At 36.0% G+C, this 24,901-nt stretch overlaps 1 protein-coding gene across 2 annotated transcripts; it reads left to right on the top strand.

Annotated features, from left to right (window-relative positions):
• Positions 1 to 538: 538 nt before the first annotated feature.
• On the top strand, positions 539 to 23,694 carry LOC130048315 (uncharacterized). 2 transcript variants are annotated; one of them, XM_056144905.1, is made up of 11 exons: positions 540 to 802; positions 1,989 to 2,148; positions 10,131 to 10,460; positions 10,726 to 10,807; positions 10,895 to 10,977; positions 13,602 to 13,691; positions 16,268 to 16,291; positions 16,512 to 16,580; positions 17,212 to 17,418; positions 21,284 to 21,430; positions 22,220 to 23,694. In XM_056144905.1, the coding sequence occupies exons 1-11, from the start codon at positions 749 to 751 to the stop codon at positions 22,882 to 22,884; spliced, it is 1,911 nt and encodes a 636-aa protein (XP_056000880.1). In that variant the 5' UTR covers positions 540 to 748; the 3' UTR covers positions 22,885 to 23,694. The 2 variants fall into 2 exon arrangements, with proteins under 2 accessions (XP_056000881.1, XP_056000880.1); XM_056144906.1 differs by lacking the exon at positions 13,602 to 13,691 and having other exon boundaries at positions 539 to 802.
• The last annotated feature ends 1,207 nt before the right edge of the window (positions 23,695 to 24,901 follow it).

Below are 24,901 nucleotides of genomic sequence, written 5' to 3' on the forward strand. Positions count from 1 at the left end.
CTGGTTGCCTAGTTCCACTTCAGTACCGAGTTATTCATGGAGGTGTATTATTATGCCATACCTTTTTCCCCCCTGAATTACAACCACATATCATGGGACAATGTAACAATGGCGGGTCGATCTAGAGGGGGTTATGGGTTGCAACAACCCCATTGTTCATTTTTTAAAACTAGGTAATGTTTTCCCATTTTTGCCCCCCCCCCCCCATCCTTTCTTAGGAAAAAAATTGCAACATCCACCATTTAAAAAAAATCAAAAATCTGGATCCGCCACTTTCTTTAATTTCAAAACAAAAGGTGTGTACACGTTGCACCTTCAAATTACAATCAATGAGAAATTCGAACGACGTTAGATAAATATAAAGAATATTAGGTCCTTATTCTAACCCACATGTATCTCTCGCAGAAAGATTTCTAGTAGCACAGACGTTTATAAACTGCAAACCACACCGGGGTAATACCTGGGGAAGTTAAGTACACTCATAAGCACGAAACGATTGAAATTTTTGAAGTTGTAATGGACAAAGAAAACATTGCTCCAATGTTTCTGAGATACACTAAAACCGATATGTCGCCACATATGTAGACCAGTATTTGACCCCTATCTCAACATCGAGTGATTATGAACTTAGTGACCGGAAAAATATACCTCGCCTGCTTTCGGTTTGAATGATCTATTTTGGGGTGTTTTCTTGCATGACGTAATCTTATATACCACCAAGGCAGAGACATGGAGAAAGACATCAAAAATGGTTAATAACGGATTAAAGATTTGCTGGTTGAAAGTGTTCTTCCTCATAACGGTAACCTATATATATCATCACCCCATCCTTGTTAATTGATACATGTATGTGTATATATGTAAATATACTTGTATGTAAACAAACCACCCGTTGTAATGATCATATATTTAAAACCACAACAATGAAGTGGCTCTTATTCAAATGCTAGTATTCGTAACTCTTCGGAGTTACATTAACACTTGGTAAGATTGGAAATATAAAGCTAATTATGGATATTTATAGTGCAGACTGCCCAGTAATGGGGCCCTGCTTCACTAGGATTGTTGCCGCGAGGTGTCGGTGGCGGTTAACCCTCGGTTCCCCTGGGGACGGGTCTTCTTGACGATCCAGTGATGGTTAAATTTGGGTCCTCCACAAGATGGTGGATGATTGCCCACGGATCCCAATAGTATAATGGAGGGGTGGGCTTTTTAAAGAGGGCTAACACAGTCGCTCGACCCTCGGATCTCCCTCAGTATAATCAGGGAGATGGATCTTCTTTAAGACCGTGTTAAGGGTGTGGCACAGGAAATCTATCCGGTGTAGAGGCCTGTACTGGTACTGTTGACGAACCCGCCAGCTGTCTGCTTAATGTGTCTAATTAATTTAGATGGTCGCCTAAAGATCCCTATATTTATTGTCTGAAAGAAGAAGGATAATTGTGTGTGCAGATGCACTTTCATGTATAACCCAAAGTGTTTTACGTGGAAATGACCAGGCTCGCACGTGCATTACTTTATCAGAAAGCCGTAGATGACGCGTTAGAACATTGTCTTTAAGAGTCAAAAGACCTATAGCACTTATGCGTTAAATGAAAATAGAAATTTACGTATGCAGTACCACAGGCACCTGAAGTCTGGATATTACTACCTATAACTACATACTACATTACTACAGGTTTTTTTTTCCCATTTCTATATTAGAGCCAGTTCTTGACTGATAGAAGAGGGGTCCGTGTTTGCCCTAATCTTAAATTTGCATTCTTTTTTTTTTTTTTTTTTTTTTTTTTTTTAGGATTAATGAGATTGATCATTGTTTGTTATTTTCACTTGTTCATTAACCAGTCACGCAATCGGATGTACATGTATACACTGTATGTAAAATAGTGATAGAGTAAATAAACCAATAGCGCCTGTTTCAAATATTGTAACTTAGCACTTATTCTAGCATATTAACTGATTAAATGGGTTTTCTGCGAATGTTTCAGACATTTTCTTTAGTACTGGCAGATACTTGTCCAAATCTCTCTGGTTGGGATATTCGCGCCAGCACTTTCTGTGAAGATGACCCCTCGAAGTACCACTGTTTGGAAAACCAAGCAGGGCAGATACAAGAGGCTTGCATAACTCCCAAATACATCAAAGAAGGTATCATTTCTTGTCTCTCAATGCTCACTACCGAGATAGTACTCCAAGTACATGTACACTGATTTGTGTTTCAATGTTTTTTACAAAATGAAGGTGTTGCACGTCTCGTATTAATTCCCTAAAGGTGTTGCATGAAAGATCGAAAAAATTAAGTTATTCACATAGATGATAAAACCAATTGGAACGTATGTCTTGATTCAAACGATGAAAATAAGTTTAAAAGACGTGTATTGACAAAATTAGCCAAAAGAATTCGAGTTTAAATCAAGCAATAAACAATTTATATGACTTTAGAGATAAAATGGAGGGGTGTCCCCGAATTTCAAAAAAATTGCCCACGTGAAACAAAATAGATTTAGCATCAACATGTTCTTCGAGCTTTCCTCTAAAAAAAATTTGTTTCACGAGGGCATTTTTATGTAAAATTAAAAAAAAATCGAAACTTCACTGATATTATTTTTAACTTCACCTGTACGATGATCTACTGCGTGGTTCAGTGAGCAAGGTCGTCAACTTTTATATGTAAAGATGTTAAAACTTTTCTTTTTTAAAACGGGTTCTAATCCCTCACGAACACATCTTTTTTCTTATTACGTTTTCCATCGAGATTTTTTTTAAAATTGAAACACGCCTCTAGTTTTTATAAATGTTTCATATCAAATCTCTGTTTATTACTTTGTCACGATTTGAAATAAGCTTCCAATCTGGACACGATTTAGTTTGTGAATAGGAATCGCTACCAACACGCCGAATACAGCATGCAATACTTGTGTTTTGATAGTCAAGGTTGCTAACGAGAACTTGTATGTTTTTCTGAGTAAACATTGGCAAAGCCATGGTGCCTTTTACGAAATACCGTTGTGAACTTTGCAAAGCTTTGGGAATAAAATTAAGGCCAAACAAGATAAATAACCGTTAAACAGTTGGAATGGAGAAGATATGTATTCCAATAGCACATTGCTATGGCGAATCAATTTTTATAGGTGCATGTACTTCGAATTATGTTGAACTTTGTTAATGTGTATTGAACTTCCCATATTTTGTTTTGCGGTCAGAGTTATGTACAGTTGCCAACTGTTGGTTGTTGAAAATAATACATACGAGTATGAAAGGTTTTAGACTGTACAATGTCGTATATGTTTAGACTACATGTGTAATGTATTGACACATAAAATATATTAGGTTTGTCCTTAGTACTGGGGAATCCTACAGGTATTTAAATGGCAAATGCGCAATAAGAGTGTAATGATGTGGGTTGTATAGGTATAAACAACACAACACCAATGTTAGGGTTCAACATAAGAGTTTGTATTCTTTTCTAATTAGCTCTATGTGTGATACAGAGCCAAATTTTCTGGTCAGGTCCAGAATATTCTATATGCTGGTAATACAATGTATATAAATAGTCAAAATGTACTGGGAAAATCTTCTGGAAAACACGTCAATACTCTTAGAAGACAATTAAAAAATGTGAACAATAGCAAAGAGAGGGAACTTAGACAACCAATGAAATTGGAGAGTTCTATATCCTATAAATATTTACATGGTGCTATTACTGACCATTATGATCTCATAATCTATAAATAACTTTAAAGATATTTGCATATACTATTAAGCTGTACATAAAATAAATTAAAAGTAAAGACAACTCAGGTCCATGGGCCACATTGCTCATCTGAGTCACCTTGGCCTATATCTAAAGATTTTCCATATATATTTGCATGTAAAACTTTAATCCCTTATTGTGGTCCATCGTACCCCGGGGGCCATGTTTTTATAAACTTGAATCTGCACTATGTCAGGAAGCATTTATGTAAATTTCAGCTCCTCTGGTCCAGTGGTTCTTGAGAGGAATATGTTTTTCTATATATTAGTATGTAAAACTTTGATCCCTTATTGTGGCCCCAACCTACCCCTGGAGGTCATGCTTTTAACACACTTGAATCTGCACTATGTCAGAAAGCTTTCATGTAAATTTGTACTTTCCTAGTCCAGTGGTTCTTGAGAAGAATATTTTTAAACATTTCCTCCCTATATATTTGTATGTAACACTTTGATCCTCAATTGTGGCCGGGGGGGGGGGGGGGGGGCATGATTTTAACAAACTTGAATCTGCACAAGGTCAGGATGCTTCATGGCCATATGGTTCTTGAGAATAAGATTTTTAAAGATCTTCCCCTATATATTTGCATGTAAAACTTTAATCCCCTAATGTGGCCCATCGTACCATCGGAGGCCATGATTTTTACAAACTTGAATCTGCACTATGTCAGAAAGCATTTATGTAAATTTCAGCTCCTCTGGCCCAGTGGTTCTTGAGAGGAATGACCCCACCCTATTTTTGCATTTTTTTATTATCCCCCCTTTGAAGGGGACATGACCCTTCATTTTAACAAAATTAAATGCCCTTCACCCAAGGATGCTTTGTGCCAAGTTTAGTTGAAATTCGCCCAATGGTTCTGGAGAAGATGAAAATTTGAAAAGTTTACGCCGACGACAGACAACGGACAAATTTTGATCTGAAAAGCTCTCTTAAGCCTTCGGCTCAGGTGAGCTAAAATCTGCAACAATTCTGCAGTTTCATTATTCATGCATATAAATTATAGCCTTTCTTGATATTGTGTCAAAATTTCCCAAATCTACAGCTGTTTCATAAAGTTAAGAAGTGTCTTCCTTGCCAACAACAATTTTTCAGTAAGATATATTTACTGGGGTGATATTTCAGTTAATGCCAGTTTGACGAGCTAGTGCCCCTTACGACCTAGTGACCGTGACAAATTAATGACTGACAACGTAGCGACTCTGATTACCCAGTAAGTCACTCTAACGACCTTGTGACTGACAACCTAGCGACTCTGATTACCCAGTAAGTCACTCTAACGACCTTGTGACTGACAACCTAGCGACTCTGATTACCCAGTAAGTCACTCTAACGACCTTGTGACTGACAACCTAGCGATTCTGATTACCCAGTAAGTCACTCTAACGACCTTGTGACTGACAACCTAGCGACTCTGATTACCCAGTAAGTCACTCTAACGACCTTGTGACTGACAACCTAGCGACTCTGATTACCCAGTAAGTCACTCTAATCACACTAACGACTTTGTGACTGACAACCTAGCGACTCTGATTACCCAGTAAGTCACTCTAACGACCTTGTGACTGACAACCTAGCGACTCTGATTACCCAGTAAGTCACTCTAACGACCTTGTGACTGACAACCTAGCGACTCTGATTACCCAGTAAGTCACTCTAATCACACTAACGACCTTGTGACTGCAACTCGGACGATCTGGTGACTCTCTCTGGTAACTTCGAACTTGGACAACCACAACTATGACTTTGAATACTTGTGTGATTCTGACAAACTATTTACTGATAGCCTGGTGAGTGTGACACTGGCAACTTAGTGACTCTAAAGATGTAGTGACTCTGATGACCTAGTAAGTCACTCTCTTGACGACCTAGCGACTTAAGGTAGAAATTGATAGGTTGATGCTAAAAAAAATTAACCATTGCATTTTTTAAATTTCGATATATGTTTATGATGAAGCTTTGATATAAAACATATTAAAAATCAATGTTGGTAATCGACCTTGTTTTTGAGAAATATGGCAATTTTAATAACACCTTCTTTAGTCTTTGCAAAGCGTAAAAAGTGAAAGAAAAATAAGTAGAGAGCAATATACAAATAGAGCTTTAACATTTTTATTGTAAAAAGGATCATAACTTGTCATATATGGTTTCAAACAACCTTTCACATAATTGTACATTACACATCAATTTCAAGTTCAGCAATCATTGTTAACATGCAACAACATTACTTCAACAAAGCTACATTGGCCTATTACCTTAAAATAGTGCACAATATTTGCACACAGGGTCATACTTTTGCTGTAGCTGCAAAAAAATTACCCATCAAATTTCTTATTTTATTTCATTAAGTGGTTAGTCTATTAGTAAGTTAAATATAAGAAAAAAATTATACACCATAATGGGGTTCAATATGGAACTAGCAAAAAATTCCTAACCCCACCCCCTTTTTACAAACTACACATTTTCGTAAGAAAAAGGATTATTAAAAGATGTTGTAAACAATCCATCAAAAAAGCTTGCTGAAATTCGAAGATTCTTTGTAATACCTTTTTTAAATTAATAAATATAATACAGAAAGTATGTATTTCAAATTTTAGCTTATACTTTGTTGTAGTTCTCGTTGTTGACCTTTGTGCACTTACACTCAGAATATAAATTTATCATACGTCATCACATTTGATGATTAATATTAGAGTTTTCCCACATAAAAATCCCCACACAAAATAGAAATACAATTTATATTTGTTAAAACAAATGTCTCCATTATATCCCAACCCCTTTAATATACTGCATGGTATGGAGGAGAAAGAATGAGCAGGAACAAAGACATCGTGAATTGCACTCGGCGCATTGAGAAGAAGGATTTAGCCAGCAGAGATAAACTACTGACTTTTTAATAACTTAAAATGTTTAAGCATTCGATCCCAAATTACCTCTGAGAATTGAACATGACAATAAGAAGGTTTCTATAAGCTATTTCAGGGGCGGATAGGGAACTGTAATCGGGGGGGGGGGGGGGGGGGGGGGGACAGTATGAGGCAGGGGTCTAAAAGTAATTCAATAAATCAAAACGTTTTGTCAAACATTTATTTCTCCGAGTGGAGGAAATTATTGCTTCTTTTATCGTAAACATTTTTCTAAACAACATACCACGATTTACCTTAAACTTGAAAATTTTAGGGGGGCTCGCGGCGGTTTTCTATAATAACCAGACACGCTTACCTATTATACTTATTTGAAGAAATTGATATGATTATACAGCATAGTGCACAGGGGCATCTTATCCGCTCTGTTCTCTATCACACATATATAAATACACAAGGGAAGAATCGAAAGTAGCACACGATTTGTAAACAAAGTCATAAAACACCTTACTTGAAAAAAGTTACACAAATCCTCGTATGCACTAATGCAAATGATGTCCTAGAACTTATCCAGACTCGAATATTCCAAATAGTCCCAATGTAAATAGTTTTTATCCACATAAAATCCCAGCTTGCTGCACAGTTTTGAACTCTTAGGCCAAGAAAAGATAACTCTACTTCAGACGACAACTTCCGGTATTTGGAATCTATATTTGAGTAGCATAAAATCAAGGATCAATAAAGTAAATAGGCGTTAATTTGTAAATCAGTGTCTGAAAAGAAATATTGTAATATAATAGGCAATTATACAATAGATTTTCCTTTAACTTCGAATTGCAAAAAATAAATGAATAAATTAAAAAAAAAAAAACAAATAAGAAAAAGAAACAACAACCAAATATGAGAAAGGAACTTGACTTTATATTACAAAAGAAAAGCAGATTTTAGAAATGTATAACGTGTCTTCAAAAATTATAAAAATAAATCATCTGTCCTCAACTGTAATCTGTCCCTGTCTGGTGCTATTTTACCCCCCCCCCCCTTCACACAAAATAAAGAGTTTTTGAGTTATGTAATTTTCCTTTTTGAAGGTAAGAAAAAATAAGTAATCTGTCTCTGATCATCGTGGAAATGAAGAATTTGCCCTTTAACGGCATGAGAATAAATGAATAATCTAACTTTAAAAATTGTCAGCCCACCCCCCACCCCCCCGAATTAAATGGCATTATACCCTTATATGGTTAGTATGAATATATAATAATTGGGTCATTCATTTAATTACCATAACATATGAGAAACAGATGAGCAATTAAAATAATTTTCCTTCACATTGAATAAAAAAATTCAAATATGGACAAGAACATGAAATGAATATATGTATATATATATAATCCAGAAATAAGTATAGAAAAATATATAGGCCTACAAGTTAGTAGCATAATAAAAATATCACAAAGCCGACTGAGCATACTTGTCTAGTTTCAGGAGTTACATATAAGTATTTAATTTCAAAACAATATATTCTTATTATATATAAATTTTATATAAATGAATATATTGAATTTATACAAATTAAAGAAAGTAGTATTTTTATTTATTTATTTTGTATTATTATTATTATTACTTTTTTCTTCTTTTTTTTTTTTTATTGTAATATAAAGTCAAATTCTTTTCTTATATTTTATCCCCCCTCTCCCCCCCCTTTTTTTTATTAAACCCGACTATTTACCAACAATTGTGCAATGAATTACGTTAATTGAATTACAATAAAAGTATGTCAACTCCATGCTTACAATAAGATCGATTTTTTTCTTCAAAAATTGATAAATATAACCAAAAACCGGAAGTTGTCGTCTGAAATAGAGTTATCTTTTCTTGGCCTAAGAGTTCAAAACTGTGCAGCAAGCTGGGATTTTATGTGGATAAAAACTATTTACATTGGGACTATTTGGAATATTCGAGTCTGGATAAGTTCTAGGACATCATTTGCATTAGTGCATACGAGGATTTGTGTAACTTTTTTCAAGTAAGGTGTTTTATGACTTTGTTTACAAATCGTGTGCTACTTTCGATTCTTCCCTTGTGTATTTATATATGTGTGATAGAGAACAGAGCGGATAAGATGCCCCTGTGATCACGCTACATCAACAACTTTGTAAAATTGTTTACGTAGCGCAGCTATGCATGATCGTGAGGTAAAAAGTGCCATTCAGCACGGACGAAACATTTGGTCCACTATTATTACATTGACGTATTCCTAATTTAAACTATGGCCAACTGTCTCTATCTTTCGTCGAGACGACCCCTCAATCATCGAGTCAGTCACAGCAACAACTTGTACTTTCGGAACCCCTTTATGTTTTTCAACTACTCTATGACGGTGTATCAAACTTCCACCAGAGTTCGTTTGCTCACAAACCAAACTCTTCCACTTAGGCATTATGGGATAACGATTTCTTAGGCCGCGTATACTGTGACGTCACTGTAGAATGACGAAAAAACATAACGTCAAACGTAACCAACTTTCAAAACAAGAACGTAAACAACAAATTCATTACTTTACACAATAATTTGAACACAGTCTCCCTACTTTTTAATGATCTTTTGATCATTTTATGTTTAAAATAAAATCCATACTTTTATATTAATGCTTTTAATATTAATATCTTCAGACTTTTAACTGCGAACTACTTCTTTAGTGTAATTTGTCTGCGTGATAATCGCGGACTCACAATATACAAATCTGTATATTGTGGTGCGTCACATAGGAGAGGTCTATTCGTAGGCACTGTGACGTAATGAGGCCTCGACGGGGAGTTTGGACGGTGTATATACGGAATTCCGGAAAATAAATTCACGTGAATGTACACGATTTTTACTGATCACGTGGTTGCTATCCGTCTCTACCTTAATGACTCTAACAATCTACTGATGTGACTGTGACGACCTAGTGACTGTGACGACTTAGATATTGTGACGACCTGGTGACTATGACTTTGATGAGTTAGTGATTATGACGATTTAGTAACTGTGCCTAGATGTCGGACTTAGTGATTATGACGACTCTGTGACTTTGATGACGTGGTGATTATGACGACCTAGTCACTGTGACGTTGATGACTTAGTGCTTATGACGACCTAGTGACTGTAATGTTGATGACAATAATTATGACGTCCCAGTGATTGTGACGTTGATTACTTATAGATTATGACGACCTAGTGACGTTGACGACTTAGTGATTGTGACGACTTAGTGATTCTGACTTTCAAATAGGAAAAGTAATATTATTATTGTGAAACAGGATAGAGTCAGATTAGCAAGCATTACCATCATCCAGATACAACAAACAAAAATTTTGAGAGAGCAGCATTTTTGCTGACACAAAACTAGGCCCCTATACTATGTGTAAAATACTCTACAGTACCATCATGTCTCTTCTTCCTTCTGCATCCAATGTTATCTCTATGAATATTTCTCTTTCATGGAGTATTTCTTACAAACAATCTAAAACTTTCAGGGCATTATCCAGTTCTATCAATTAGAGAGGACGCTTTACTTGAGAGGCCGTGTCCTAACACACACTATCAACCCTATGGACAACCGTCCAACCAATATAAAAAAGTACCTTGTACATACACTAAGGGTGCTTGTGCAGGAGACGGAGAGGAGACTTGTGATGACGGCGATACAGTCAGTGACCGGATGTGTCGTTGTGACTTCACGAGAGGGTACGCGTCTAGCGAGTATTTGCTGTCCAATCCCAGGTCTAAGTCATGTTATAAACCAAAGATTGAAGTACAAGGATGTGTCATGTTGCCTTGTGAAAATGGGACAGAGTTAAACAAAGGTATGAATATACTTCCTTAGTAGGATACAATTTTAATGTATAAAAGTTTATGTATACTAATATTTATAAACTTGTTTAAACAAAAAGGTGGGGGGGGGGGGGGGGTGTTGCTGCTAAAATGTATATAGTCTGATTGCGTTTAAATGTATAGGTATACATAATAAAGAAATATTGGTAGTAAATGTATAGGTATACAGAATAAAGAAATATTGTTAGTAAATGTTGACTTGTACAAAAGAGTACAATCTTGATCCATTTTTTCCAGCCTACCAGTGTGTTCCAATCTGTCCCTCTGGCTACTTCAGACCCAAATTTGAATTTGATTGTGTTCCACGACATATAACATCGTAAGACAGATTGAAAGAATTTACAATTCATATATCGTTTCTCTCTGACGCCAGTCGGATTTTATGCAATATGTAAATTGTTTTCAGAAGTCAAAGTACCTCAACAGAACCTTTGACCTCCAAGGCAGTGGATGACCAATCACGACAGAAAGAAGCGCCTGAAATGACAGGTACTTTGATTCATGTAATATATAACACAATACATATAAATTATTTTAATTGGATTTTATACACATTTCATGTGACAATATACATGTTTTTTTGTTCACCCTTAAATCAGTTTAAATATGAAAATTAGTAAGGAATAGACGCGCATCCCGATATAAAACGTCTTATGTTCGTTCAGTGTACTCGTTGTATGGGTTTTCCTTCATACATTGCATCCGAGAAGATGGAATGAGTACTGATTGATTGATTGATTGTATACTACTCAAAATTTGATAAGGATCATAGATATTTTTCTGTTTAAAAAATTAATAACTGCATAACTGGCAATATTGTGTCCAAGTGAAATCAAAAACGTCTTCAACAAACTTGCACGTGCATTTCATGCCATGGGAAATGCGTTTCTCATCACAGTTTATGCTTTTGCTACCATTACACGATTTTCACTCGGGCATCGGTGTCTGATTCTTTCTAAAATTTCAAACTCACTTGAGTGTTTACACTACGTTTATCAACACAATGCCCCCTCAACGTGTAAGGCGTCGCTTGACGACAGAACAACTGGGCAGATGTATTGGAATGCTTGACGCTGGCTATTCACAACGTGACGTTGCAAATACATTAAACGTCAGTCAGAGCGTTGTAAACAGGGCCTGGAACCGACAGCAAACTTTTGGTACAGCAGCACACCGACATGGGGGTGGTCGTCAGAGGTCGACAACCTAACGCCAAGACCATTTTGTGGCTCTTCAGGCACGACGCCATCCCTTCTGGACAGCAACCAGCCTATGTAACGACCTCCTGAACGCCTCGGGGGTGAATGTGTCCACTCAGACGATACGGAATCGGCTTCACAATGCAGGTCTCAACTCGAGAAGGGCATGTGTTCGAGTCCCTCTGACTGTTCGACACCGGCGGGAGCGATTGGACTGGGCTGAAGATCATGTCACTAGGACACAGAACGATTGGATTCAAGTTCTGTTCACCGATGAGTCCAGGTATTGTTTGGACTTTACAGACAGGAGGCATTGCGTGTGGCGACGACAACGTGAACGTTTCCATGATGCCAACGTCAGTGAACATGACCGTTATGGTGGTGGTTCCATCGTGGTCTGGGGTGGAATCAGCAGGGATGGAAGAACAGATATGCATGTCCTGGAGAGAGGAACAATGACGGGGGTGCGGTACCGGGATGAGATCCTCGATGTTTACGTCAGACCCTACGCTGGTGCTGTTCGCCCTGAGTTCATCATGATGGATGATAACGCCCGTCCTCATCGCGCCAGGATGGTGGAGCATTACCTTCAGCAGGAGACAATTGTCCGTATGGACTGGCCAGCGCGCTCGCCGGACTTGAACCTGATTGAGTGTGTATGGAACATGCTGCAGGTTGCCCTTTCATGCCCTTTCATGCCGTAGAGCACGACCCACGACTTTGGCAGAGCTCGGAAACGCCCTCGTGGAAGAGTGGAACAACCTTCCCATTGGAAACATCCGGTTGCTTATTGACAGCATGGCTCGACGTTGTCAAGCCGTCATTGATGCAAGGGGAGGCCATACCCGGTATTGACACTTCATCGACTAAGTGTAATGATGGACTATCCCCAAAAACTGTGTAATTCTTTCTCTGGTTTGCTGTTAACTTTTTGTAATGCCTTTTGGTGTTGTTATCAGATTCCAAGCATTCCGTATTGATAAAAGTTCATGCCGTTCATGAATTTTCATTCATAACCTGAGTAAACACGTTTCTGAGTCAAATTTATGTCTTTTGTTATGTTAGTGGTAAATTACACACATATAACCTAGTGATCCTTATCAAATTTTGAGTAGTATATATTGTTAAGTGAAAGGCTGCAAAATGCAGGCCTATGTTCGGCGCTTATGGCCATTGAGCAGGAACGGATCTTTATCGTGCCACACCTCGCATAAAATAACATCAGTAATATATATTGAATTATTTTCTTAATATCCTGTTGTATACCGTTTACAACATGAAACTAACTGCTTAGCTCCTTTAGTTAAGTGGTACGTGGATTAAGTCGTACAGTTGTCAAACTATAGATCATGAGTTCAAATCCCCAAGGATGTTTTTTCTTTTTTTCTTGATATTTGAATTTTCAACTGTATATTTTACTTACACAATACCGAACTGAATATTAAAGCCTACTATTCCATAAGATTATAATTTGTTATACTTTTCATCCATTGATATTTTCTTACTGATAGATGTGTCAGACTTGTTTTATCCCTGTCAAATTGTCTGTTCAATAAATGACTCCTATTTCGAAACTCTTTCATTCGTTTGTTTGTGGAACCGATCATAGGTGCACTTGTACAAATTAAAATCTTTACCATATTAGTAAAAATACCTGTACTGATATAGGAATGGCTTATTTCCCGTGGCCTGGCTTCCAGAAACTCGTAGGTCTGATTCGAAGTTTCGAATACCGTCTCTGGTTGTACATCGAATTTAAAGCGCGATATCCAAGATCGACTCTGCCGATCGAGTCTACAGTAAATCGGGATCGTAGTGCATTGAACATTGTTCCGTAAGGGAGAATATAAAACATCTGATGGAGTGTGACATATTTTCAAATGAGTATGTGTACTTTCTTTTGATTAAATATAGGTCACGTTTTAGAGAACAACCATCCTGATTATGCAATTATTTTAAGTACAATTGGCAGCTGTTTCATGTTTGGGCTTTTGGTGGTTTTAAGTAAGTATGTGTTTACAATTTCATTAGTATTTTTAAATTAATCAAATCAAGAATTTGTAAAACATGTCACTGTGGAAAATCGCCTTCACCAGAAGATTTGCTCTAATTATATTTCCAAAGTTTTTTTCTTCGATATGTTTGATTGACATTCCCTTATTAATGTGAATGTTGTGCGTACGGATCTTGATAAATATTTAATTTATAATAATTTTATTCACAAAAAGCGAAAGGGATTGGGCAGCAGGCATAGCCTATTTTAGCCATCTCCCTACATCAAAGTCATATATATGTAGATAAATATATACACAAGTCAGGATATGGAAAAAGTATATAAAAGAATAGATTGAGAAAGGAATATTTGCGCGTATGAATCTTGATAAATATAGTACAATATCTGCGTCTATTATAAGGGCTGTGAGTTCCGATAGAAATAAATGTTGAATAAAATATAAAAAAGATTTATTTCTTACATGAAAGGTGACGATTTAAAAAGTAATCATACGCAGAACAAGCTCTTGTGTATCGAATCAGTTAAGAGATATCAACACCATATGCAGGTGATATTGCAATGTTGCTAAATAAATATGGGAAGTTGACGATAGAGAAGTTGAAATCATCCCGTTTGTCATAAAGTTGAGTTGTTAGTTTCCCGTTAATGTATACTTTCAATAAAATATCTAAGTATGAAGTAGAAGTAGACGACTCTGTGGTGTCTTTTATTTCGAGCTCACACGGATATATCGAATCGACATATGAATGAAAGTTATTATTGTTAATAGATAAAACGTCATCGATATATCGAAATGTCGAACTGAAGGCCACAGCAAGAGCTTTTTTCTTCTCACGTAGAAGTTCTTGAATAAATCTGCTTCATATGAATATAGAAATAGGTCAGCTAACAAAGGAACACAATTCGTGCCCATGGGATTTCCAACAGACTGTTGTAAGACCTGATTATCAAAGACCACGAGGATATTGTCAATGAGAAACTCTAGCATATTTTTTATTTCAACTTCAGAGTACTTGTGCGTGGAATCAGAGTGGTGTTTAACAAAGTAATTTTTTGAATGACTTATCAATAGATATGAATATTTCTGTTTTCCATTTTTGTTGACGAAGCAACTGCCTATGATGTCAAAAAGCCTAGTCTTTAATTTATCGCGAGGAATGGTCGTGTAAAGTGTTGGAAAAGTTGAACGTTTTGATGTTGTTGATTTGAGAAAAGTTTTGTGATTTCAAGTTTACTAAAAGTTCTTCAAATTTTTTTTTTAGAATCCACATTTTGTTTACACCACTTCTGACGTATATAGTCGCACAGTAAGTTTGAAGTTTCTCCTTCACAGCTGTTAATATTTTCATGAGGAGCAAAGATAGGGGCTTGGTAGAGCACTTACTGGATCCAGCAATGTATCTTTGTAAGGGTTTTTATGTAGTTTTGGAATCCAGTATAAGTACGGTAACTCATATTCATTCGACTCATTGACTGGGATATTAAATTTGTCTAAACTGGAGCATGGTTTTGAAGAATTTCATCTTTTGAAAGGGCAGTTGGCAGGGGCGGATCCAGGAATTGCGGTTACGGGGGGGGGGGGGGGGCGCCACTTAATGAGGCAGGGGGTCTAGGGCGAAGCCCTGGTGGGGGCCAGGAGGCGAAACCCCCGGAAGCTCCTGAATTTTACAGATTTTATAGGGCTTGAAATATATCTCCTATTTAGACTTTTGTACTATTTTCTATCATTTTTTATGAGGTGAAATTAATAAAATGACGCAAATTTTAAGGGTTTTTGGAAAAAATTAAGTTCTCCCAATAAAGTAATTCAAGAAATCAATAGATTTTGTCATTTATATCTCCGGGAGTGGAAGCAATTATTGCTTCTTACATTGTTTAGTACATTTTTCTAAACAGGATACCACGATTTACCTTAAGTTTGAAAATTTTAGGGGGGGGGGGGGGGCGCAGCCGGCTTTAATCCGCCACTGGTTGGTGTATAAGTACGATTACCAAAAGTGGAGTTAATGCCAAGTTCGTTTAAGATACAGTTGTAATAACGAGCCGTACAAAGACAATGCAAGCTTTGTCATCTGGAACCAAAACATATTCCTCATGTAACCCATCAAATTCTTTTATCACATCTGGTTTACTAAACACAGAGGGATAAATGGTACGTACTTTTGTTTTAATATGTTTAATGCGGGATTTTAATATTCCTCTTAGACTTTTTAATCCATTCTGACGATGTATCAAGTTCTTTTTCTTATTTAGCCCATCGTCTGGCATAATCTTCGACAGAATATAGTATATAAATATAGTATACACAGCATATATCTAGTGCATAGAATCTACCTCATTATCTAAATTGAAGTTTCAATTTTTAGACGCTACTTTTTTTTAAATTTATTAATTCATTGCTTGTCTTTGATTTGTTTCTGCCTGCCACGTTTTAGTTTTAGTTTCAGTTTTGAAACACTAATATAGATATAAGTGTTAATGATGACTTCATTAAAAGTTTAGACATGTTGCACTCTAGAAAATTAAGGCAATTCACCTTTTTCTGGATTTGATCATCTTCTTTCAGTGTATTGCGCATGGAAAGGAAGAAGTGAGTATTAATTCTCATCTGAGCCATTGTTGCCCTGTAATATATGAAAACTATCGTTACTTATAAATGTATTTGATATGTATAGCGGTTATTGCTAAGCATCATCTGTAATCAAACTTCAGTGATAAAATCACATGTATATCGACCACTTCTTGTTTTCATTCTAGTATGTGTATTATACACATAACATTGATTTGAATGTTTCATATCTGGATTTCAGTTGCACGGATTATAAATACATGTAGGGGACATAAAGATGATAGCGACGATGAATCTTCTGATCTCTCAGGTTTGATATTTTATTATGCGATCTACTATGCTAGACAATTAAATTTTCATCAAATTCGTTTGTTTTTCAATCTTATTAAAACACTCCTTTAGTGGACAGGATCAGATTATGAAATACCTGGCGTTTATCTGCAGCAAACAGCAATAAAACTATACTGAACTTTACTATGTTGTGATGATAATGCCGAAACATTAAATCAAAATATTGCAGTTTACGCATTCTTACTTATGATAATGGAAGGTGCAAACAGATAAGATATAAGAAAAATATGTCTTCTGTATTTTATTACTTATAGTACATTATTTTTCCCTGTACATTGTGAATATATATCATTATTTAAAAACTGAAACATAATTAAAATTCACCCGAGTAATGCATTTCACTGCGAATTTCGACCAGAATTTTCATTTCTGTCTTTTTCTGTGTTCATTACACTGTCCAATCTGACATCCTGTGTAATCCGACATAAAATGTATATCAAAAAAGCATATCAGAGAGACAGGTTCTACTGTATTACCACAACCGTGTATATACTGACTGTAAGCTCCTATACTGAAATGGCTTATCCTAATCGTATATCTTAGTAGGGAGCAGAGACTCATGATCTCATGATTTTTTTTTCCACTGAAAGAAACCGGAGAGGGGATGAAACTCCGCAAGCATGTTGATGATGGCTACCCATACAAAGAAGGTGATGTCATCCATAAAAACAATTTGAAAGACCGAATTGGTTGTATAACAGTGGAGTTACCCACGGGAGGAAAAGAATTCGGCACCGGGTTTAGAGTAGGAGAGCGACACGTGTTGACCGCTTATCATGTTGTTCAGGGAGTGTTTGGTAATGCCTGTTGTGTCCTTCATAATTACATATTAGATAGATTAGATAAAGTATAATAGTTTTTATTTCAGTTTTTTTTTTTTTGTGAGGTTGGTTTGAATAGAAAATTACTTGTACATGTATACATGGAATATGTTTAATTTAACAGCAGCTTTTACATTCTTTTCTTAATTTTTTTTTCAAACATTGAATATTTCATCGTGAATGATGCATACCATATCCTACCTACCCTGTTACATGTAGACTCAAATGTACTTACTAATCAAAGGTTGTCTGAAGGTTTTGTCTCTGTCTACCCTTGACTGTAATTCGAAAGACAAATACATGTAATGGGAATATAAACTTAAGCTGAATCAAATTACGTTGTTTATGAATTCAATTTGAACTTTTAAAGCGACTAACCAGTTTTCAAATCATAACCAATTAGAACAGCTCAGGTTGGGCCTAAGTTTTGGGTTGTAAAGTATGATATATTTCTTGGACTATTTACGCAAAAGCATGTTCTGCGCATGATCAGTCTTAATCGAGACATTCTATTGACAAAAGAAGCTGATGCTACTAGGTTTGCAAAAGTATTATTTAAAGTTAGAAGTTTGAAAATTCTATATTCTTTAGAATAATCTAAATCAAATGTTCAAAATCATACATCCTGTCATCAGGTCGAATGCTGTCTGACGTATTTCATATCCACTGTTAATAGAGCGTTCTTTACATACTAATTTTGATTAAGATTACTCCGTTTACCTGATTAAGATAAAGGGCTCACGGCGGGTGTGACCAGTCAGCAATGAATGCTTACACCTCATAGCCACCTGATCCCACCTCCGGTATTTCCAGGGACAGTATTTCCCCTATTCTCAACTTTGCATTATTTATAGGATTTTTGGGATTGGCCATCGTTATCTTCACATATTCATCAAACATTCATTCAATGTTTATTGTATCAAATATGTAGATACGTAGTTACATTGATTTACTATCATGATATACTATAGACTAATAAATGACATTGAATTGCGTCGAATTTGATGTAAAATCACGACGGTCAGGGAGGGGGTGAGCGGGGGGGGGGGGGGTATCCAATATCCTGTACAGTTCTTTAATCTATATTATTGGGTTAGACAACATCCATATTACAATGCACCTTTTGTATAGAAAATTTAACATCTTGATTTTGAAATGTATGATAGGACATTCTGGATTGCAGAAAACACACTGTTCAATGAATTGCTTGTTTACTACTATTCGTTGTAAACATTTGAGAAATGCATGGCGGTATGAACCACTACTCTTTACACCAGTATACTTCATCAAGCGTGTTAGTGTTTCATGGAAAACATACAAGCGTAAAGCGTTGCAATTCATACCCTCATGTACTTTCAATATTAAAATTCATACGCCTACTGTTCACATCTACATCACGTTCATGAGGATATGGCTATAATTACAATTGGTAAAGATATAGAAGGCAAACACATTGGAAAAGTAAATATTAGGCAATATGCGATAGTGCAATCTAAGATATAGTGTCATATAAGAAACTGATATACGATGTATCACTAAGACCGCTTCAAATTGTAAACTGATTAAAGGTTGGGTTATTATAGTTTGCCTTTTTCATTTACATTTTTATTGCACTTCGCGAAAGTCTGTAAGATGCCCCATGCTACAACAAATTCTGAATTTGCAGTACAAAAGTTTACTCTACAATCTACCTGTAATAAACTTTCTATAACGGTTAACCATAGTAACTGTTTGTTATAATGAAAAGGTGAAGATAACGAACAGTGATCAATCTCATAACTCCTATAAAGAATACAAAATTAAGAGCAAGGCAAAAATGGACCCCTGGACTTACCAGAGGTGGGATCAGGTGCCTAGGAGGAGTAAGTATCCCCTGTTGACGGTTATCTGTGGTCAAACTCAGTATGTAAAGAACGGTCTAAATTGGTATGAAACTTGTCAGACAGTATTTTATCCAATAACCGGTTTTATTAGTAAATTAGATCGTTATAACTACCATAAAATTACGAAAGGCTGAGTCAGACTTTAAACGAAACTGTTGAAACCCATGTAACATCAACTTATTTGTCAGTAGCCTGCGTCGATTTAAAAACTGACCATACGCAGAACAAGTTCTTGCATATCGAATCAGTAGTTCACAAAGGTATTAAGGTTTTCATTGCAGTAACTCAAACTTAAGTATTTAAATTGCAGTAACTCAAACTTAAGTATTTAAATTGCAGTAACTCAAACTTAAGTATTTAAATTGCAGTAACTCAAACTTAAGTATTTAAATTTGATTTAGATCATATACTATATGTAATACCTAAATAGTTTGATGATTATTCTTAAAATCTATTCATGTTTTCGCCGCAATATTTCATAGGCGTGACTCACGTCAATACGGAATATCGAAACCATTATTTCGTCTCCGATTCCGTCGTGGTTTTAATATTTAGTATGCCCAACGAGATTACGTTTTCTGCGTTAACTTGGGCAACTTTCAATCCAATCTCTACCCAGAGTTATCGTTCCTTACACTCACTTACACGTGAGAGCAAGGAACGACAACTCTGGGTAGAGATTGCTTTCAATCGATAATTAATAACTTACTTATTAATGATTATTATCAGATATAGTGAGTTCAGGCACGGTTAAAAGTCGGTTTTGAAAGTTGAGGGGTGGGGAGCAAACGGAGAAAAAAGGTGCCATTATATATGTAGAAAATTTTTTAGCATGAAAAGCAATTTTGCCCAAACCCCATAATCATAAAATCAAAAGAGGGGTGTGTGTGTGTGTATATTCTTCAGTACATGTACGTACGAGTTCAATACTTACATTTCTACTACCTCTCATCGCCATTATAGCAACTGACCAGCTAATAAATCGATCTTTGCTTGTACTAAATAACAAACATTATACATGATAATAACACGATAAGTACGTCACATGTCAAGAAAACGGGGGGGGGGAGGGGGGGGGGTAGAAGTGAGGAGGGGGAGGGGCTACATGTTGAGCACCGTATATACATAACTGGGGATCGATGCATAAATTCTGATCATTTATATCATTTCATAGCGGTCGGTTGTTTTAATGACTTGAGAATATAAATCTCATTAAGTAAATATCCACATGTATACGTACATAGAGGAAAATTAATAAACTTTTAATATCTTCGCTTTTAAACATCAGAAATATAATCCAATAACTCATGTTCACTTACAACATTCTGCAAAATAACTTACAAGCCAGGTAGATATTTTTGAATCAGAAATTAGTCCTCACTATTTTGTATACAAGAATTGCCCAAGTGATGCTTAATTTTGTAACTTCTTTTTCTGAAGAGTTCCAAAATTTTCTAGTTCCGATATCCCGTATTTAGGAGACCATTGTCATTGTGCTGAAATTTGTACAAATATATAGGAAGCTTTACGGATCCAAGACATTCAATGCATTGTGCCAAACTTTTCCGAATAGTCCATGGGCTAAATTTTCACAACTTGTTTGTAGGGTTGTGTGTAGAACTACTTTGTGAAATATAGGAAAGCAGCTTGTTGTGGTATATATTTCAGTTGCATTACCTTTCTTCATAATATACATGTACATATAGAATGAGGGGTTCAGGGGTCAAATGATTTAGATTATGGTCTATAATCCTTTTCTTTGTTGATGAAGTTTCATGTATAAATGAGATGAAAGCAAATGATACATTTACAAAAACTTATTAGGTAAGTTGTTCTGGACATTCGACGCAGATGTGCAATATTTGAAGCTCTTTTCGACGAATTTATATGTTTGTATTTATAATAGATTTTATGTTCAAGGTAATTAATATTGCAAGCTTTGTTTTTTAACTTTTCAGAAAACCTTTGGAAGACTGTGATTAGAAGACTGAAGCAGCGAAGAGATTATGTAAAGGGAATTTCAGAATTTGGAAGCAAATCCATACCAGATGATGGAAAGTGGAGCCTTACAGATTTATTAATAAATTTAGACCCCCCAACACGAGGTATATTTTTAGGGCCCTGCATGAAATGCGAGAGCCCTATAGTAATCACATTGTCCGTCCATCCATCCGTCTGTCTCAAAATTTTGTGAACGCTTCTTCTACTATATGGCTTGTCAGATAGACTTGAAACTTTGTACAATGCTTCATTGCCATTTGTAGATGTGCATATTGTCGGGACAAATGGATCCAATCATTGTCCTAAAAGATATAGCGGATCTAAGAGGGGTGGAGGATGTAAAATAGCTTGTGAACACTTCGCCTTATTGGATAGATTTGAAACGTTGTACAATGCTTCATTGCCGTTTGTAGACAGGAGGATTCAATTATTTTCATAAAAGTTATAATAGTAGATCAAAGAGGGGTGAATGATGTTAAAATAGCTTGTGAACGCTTCTCCTCCTATATGGCTTATCCAATAGACATGGAATTGGGTATGATACTTCCAATGCCATATGCAGATGTGCATTTTGCAGGGACAGGAGGATCCAATAGTTGTCCTTAAAGTTATAGTGGATCTGAGGAATGGAGGTTGTAAAATAGTTTGTGAAGACTTCTCCAATGTGGCTTATCGGAGTTCATATTGTCTATGTTCCTGCTCATGCTTTCTCGTCCACACCATGCAGTACATTAAAGGGGGGATGTTTCGTTTGGAACACTTCCAATTTTGGGAGTTGGGGAGACATATGTTTTTCATAAAAAACAATCTCTAGTTCTATATAACTATGTTGAAATCAGTTTCCTTCTGAATATGAAAAATATACATTAAACCTTTATATTTTGTTATTTTAGAAACTTTCAAATCCATTGGAAAAGGGATGATTTCAGACACATGTAAAATGAGCTTTGGATATGTTGATGATAAAATAAATGGAACACACTTTACATTCAGTTATGATGCACCGTTCATATCCAAAGAACACGATATTGCGATTCTGGAACTCTTGCCAGTATCTGACAGTGTTATGCCAGACGCACTTTCCCTGGCCGATCTCTACACGCCTACAAATCACCTATATGTACTTGGTCATCCTGCTGGTAGAGAGCTGATAATTGATCCCTCATGTCGAATTTTAAATGACGAACATCAGCTTAACAGTGCCATTAAAAAGGGAATTAAACTATTTACCTCCCTTGGTGAAAACAAATCAAAAGTTGAACACGAGTACTGTGAATGCAAAATTTCACAAAATCATATCTTTTTTCATTGTTCCAAAAACACTGCACATGGTGCTTCGGGGTCGCCCTTGGTTCGAATTGTACATGATAAAGCAGAGGTAATCGGTATTCTTCTTAAAGGTTATCCGAAATTGTACTACAATAAATATCGCCAAAATACGAAAGTGAATAAGAAACCCAGCGTGTTGATAGAGTCGGGCGTGTCTATGGAGAAGGTGAAGGATTTGTTAGTACGTGAACACAAATTAGTGGAACTTGCTGACATAATCTTTAAATGAAAATATCATTATGACGTCGTATTTGACATCAACCAGATCATTTGTAATGAAGCATCTATGGCATGACAGAGTTCTGAGGTAGTTTAACTGTTTGTCTGATGTAAAACTGTACCTTTGTGTACCTGTAGTCATACGAAAATAGAAAACACACACTTTCCCACCTTTGATCAGGCATATGTATGTATGTAACTTTCATTATGATTGATTTTATTGCTGTAATAATTACGATTTGGTATGTTAGAAACCTACCTCATATATTGTATCAACTTTGTACAGAAGCAACTCAGCTATGTTTCTCGACAAGTTTTTATATGTTATACTGTTCCTTGTCATTTTGTACGCAGATCTCATAACTTGTCAAAATCAAGTCGTTGAAATCCATTGGTTAAACGTAAGAGTGAAATATAATTAAATATAAACTGCCTTGACTAGGAATTCTGTAAAAATGATATTTGCAAAACATTTCACACCGATGTTTTCCTATATAAACAAGATAAAGATATCATTTTTATTTTTCTACGAGTAGTTTATTAATCTTGTATTCAATTCTATAAATTAGTTAATTATATCTCTTTTACTCAAAACTATATATTGAAAACTGAGACATCTGATTTACAATTTTACGTTTTAAGTTGTGCTTTGAAATGTTTTACCGTGAATTACGTATCCAGCTTTCGATAATCTTATTACCATGTGGTGGTGAACACACACACACACACACACACACACACACGATTTCACACAATTTTACATGTATCAAACTGTCATTATCCTGTTAATGTCATTCAAATAAAGGAAGCGTCCATCTTATTGTCAATGTTATACATGTGTATACGAGGGCTGTTCGATATGTAATGTGTATTGAACGGTATCTCAAACACATTCGACTCATATAGTGAAATAAACATTACATCCCTTCAAAGTATTCTCCACGGCTTGAAATACATAATTTCAATCTCTGAATCCATTTCTGAAATGCGTCACGGTACGTTGATTTAGGTAGATCTCTGAGGCACTGACTGATGGCTGAGCCAAGGGCTTGTCGGGACTTGTAACGACGACCAGATAAGAACTTTGTAAGTTTTGGAAAAAGGAAAAAGCGCATGGGGCTAGATCTGGAATGTATGGTGGGTGTGGCAAGACGGTAACCTTCTCCGACTTCAAAAATTGCTTCACAAGCTCATATGTATGTGATGGAGCATTGTCATGAAGTAAACGAACATGCCTAAATCCTGACACGGGGCGTCGTTTATGATAATATTTCTTGAGCTTTTTTAGTATAACATCTCAGTAATACCGACCTGTAACACTTTTCCCTTCGGCACCGGAATTTGTACGGCTATGCCATCACATGAGAAGAATATGCAATAAAGAACCTTCTTTGCGATTATGGTTCTTTTGGCAACTACAGGCCTTCTACCGTGTTTAGTTAGCCATATTGTGTTTCCAATTTTTCTTACTGGTTCGAAATAGTGAACCCGTGTTTCGTCACCAGTAACAATGTTAGCAAGTTGTCTTTGATTGGATTTGGGAAACATTTACAGCAATTGCTTAGCTCAGTTTGTACTCGTACCCGTTTTTGAACATCTGTCAATATATGAGGTATCAATCTGGCAGAAATCTTTCGTACTTTCATAATACGCTTCAAAATGAAATGCATCCGCGATAATGATATGCCAACAGCTTTGGCAATATCACAAATCGTGTATCTGCCATAACTTTTAAATATTTTTCTGATTTTTTTTAGGCAGTCACAGGTCGGCCAGATTTTGCTGCATCTTTGACGGACTCTGCCAGTCAGAAATTTCTTTCACCACCTACGAACTGTCTCATACAATACCTTATCAGACCCATAAACTTCCCCCAATTCAGTAAAAATCTGCATTACCGAATGACCGAGTTTTGTGCGAACTTTTGTATATTACTCTCTAATTTTTTCAATATTCTCAACCCGTTTCCCAACCATTTTTACAACAGTGGTCAACGACTGGCTCTATTGAAATGACTATAATTTTAA

Source organism: Ostrea edulis, chromosome 7, assembly GCF_947568905.1.
Source record: "Ostrea edulis chromosome 7, xbOstEdul1.1, whole genome shotgun sequence".
In the NCBI taxonomy this organism is placed as follows: Eukaryota; Metazoa; Mollusca; class Bivalvia; order Ostreida; family Ostreidae; genus Ostrea; species Ostrea edulis.

What these genes read in the sequence shown, in the direction of transcription:
- LOC130048315 (XM_056144905.1), top strand. Translation starts at nt 749, where the DNA reads ATGGTTAATAACGGATTAAAGATTTGCTGGTTGAAAGTGTTCTTCCTC. An exon ending in AGAAGCGCCTGAAATGACAG is followed by an intron (nt 10,978 to 13,601) that starts GTACTTTGATTC and finishes GATTAAATATAG; the next exon opens with GTCACGTTTTAGAGAACAAC. An exon ending in TGTTGTTCAGGGAGTGTTTG is followed by an intron (nt 17,419 to 21,283) that starts GTAATGCCTGTT and finishes TTAACTTTTCAG; the next exon opens with AAAACCTTTGGAAGACTGTG.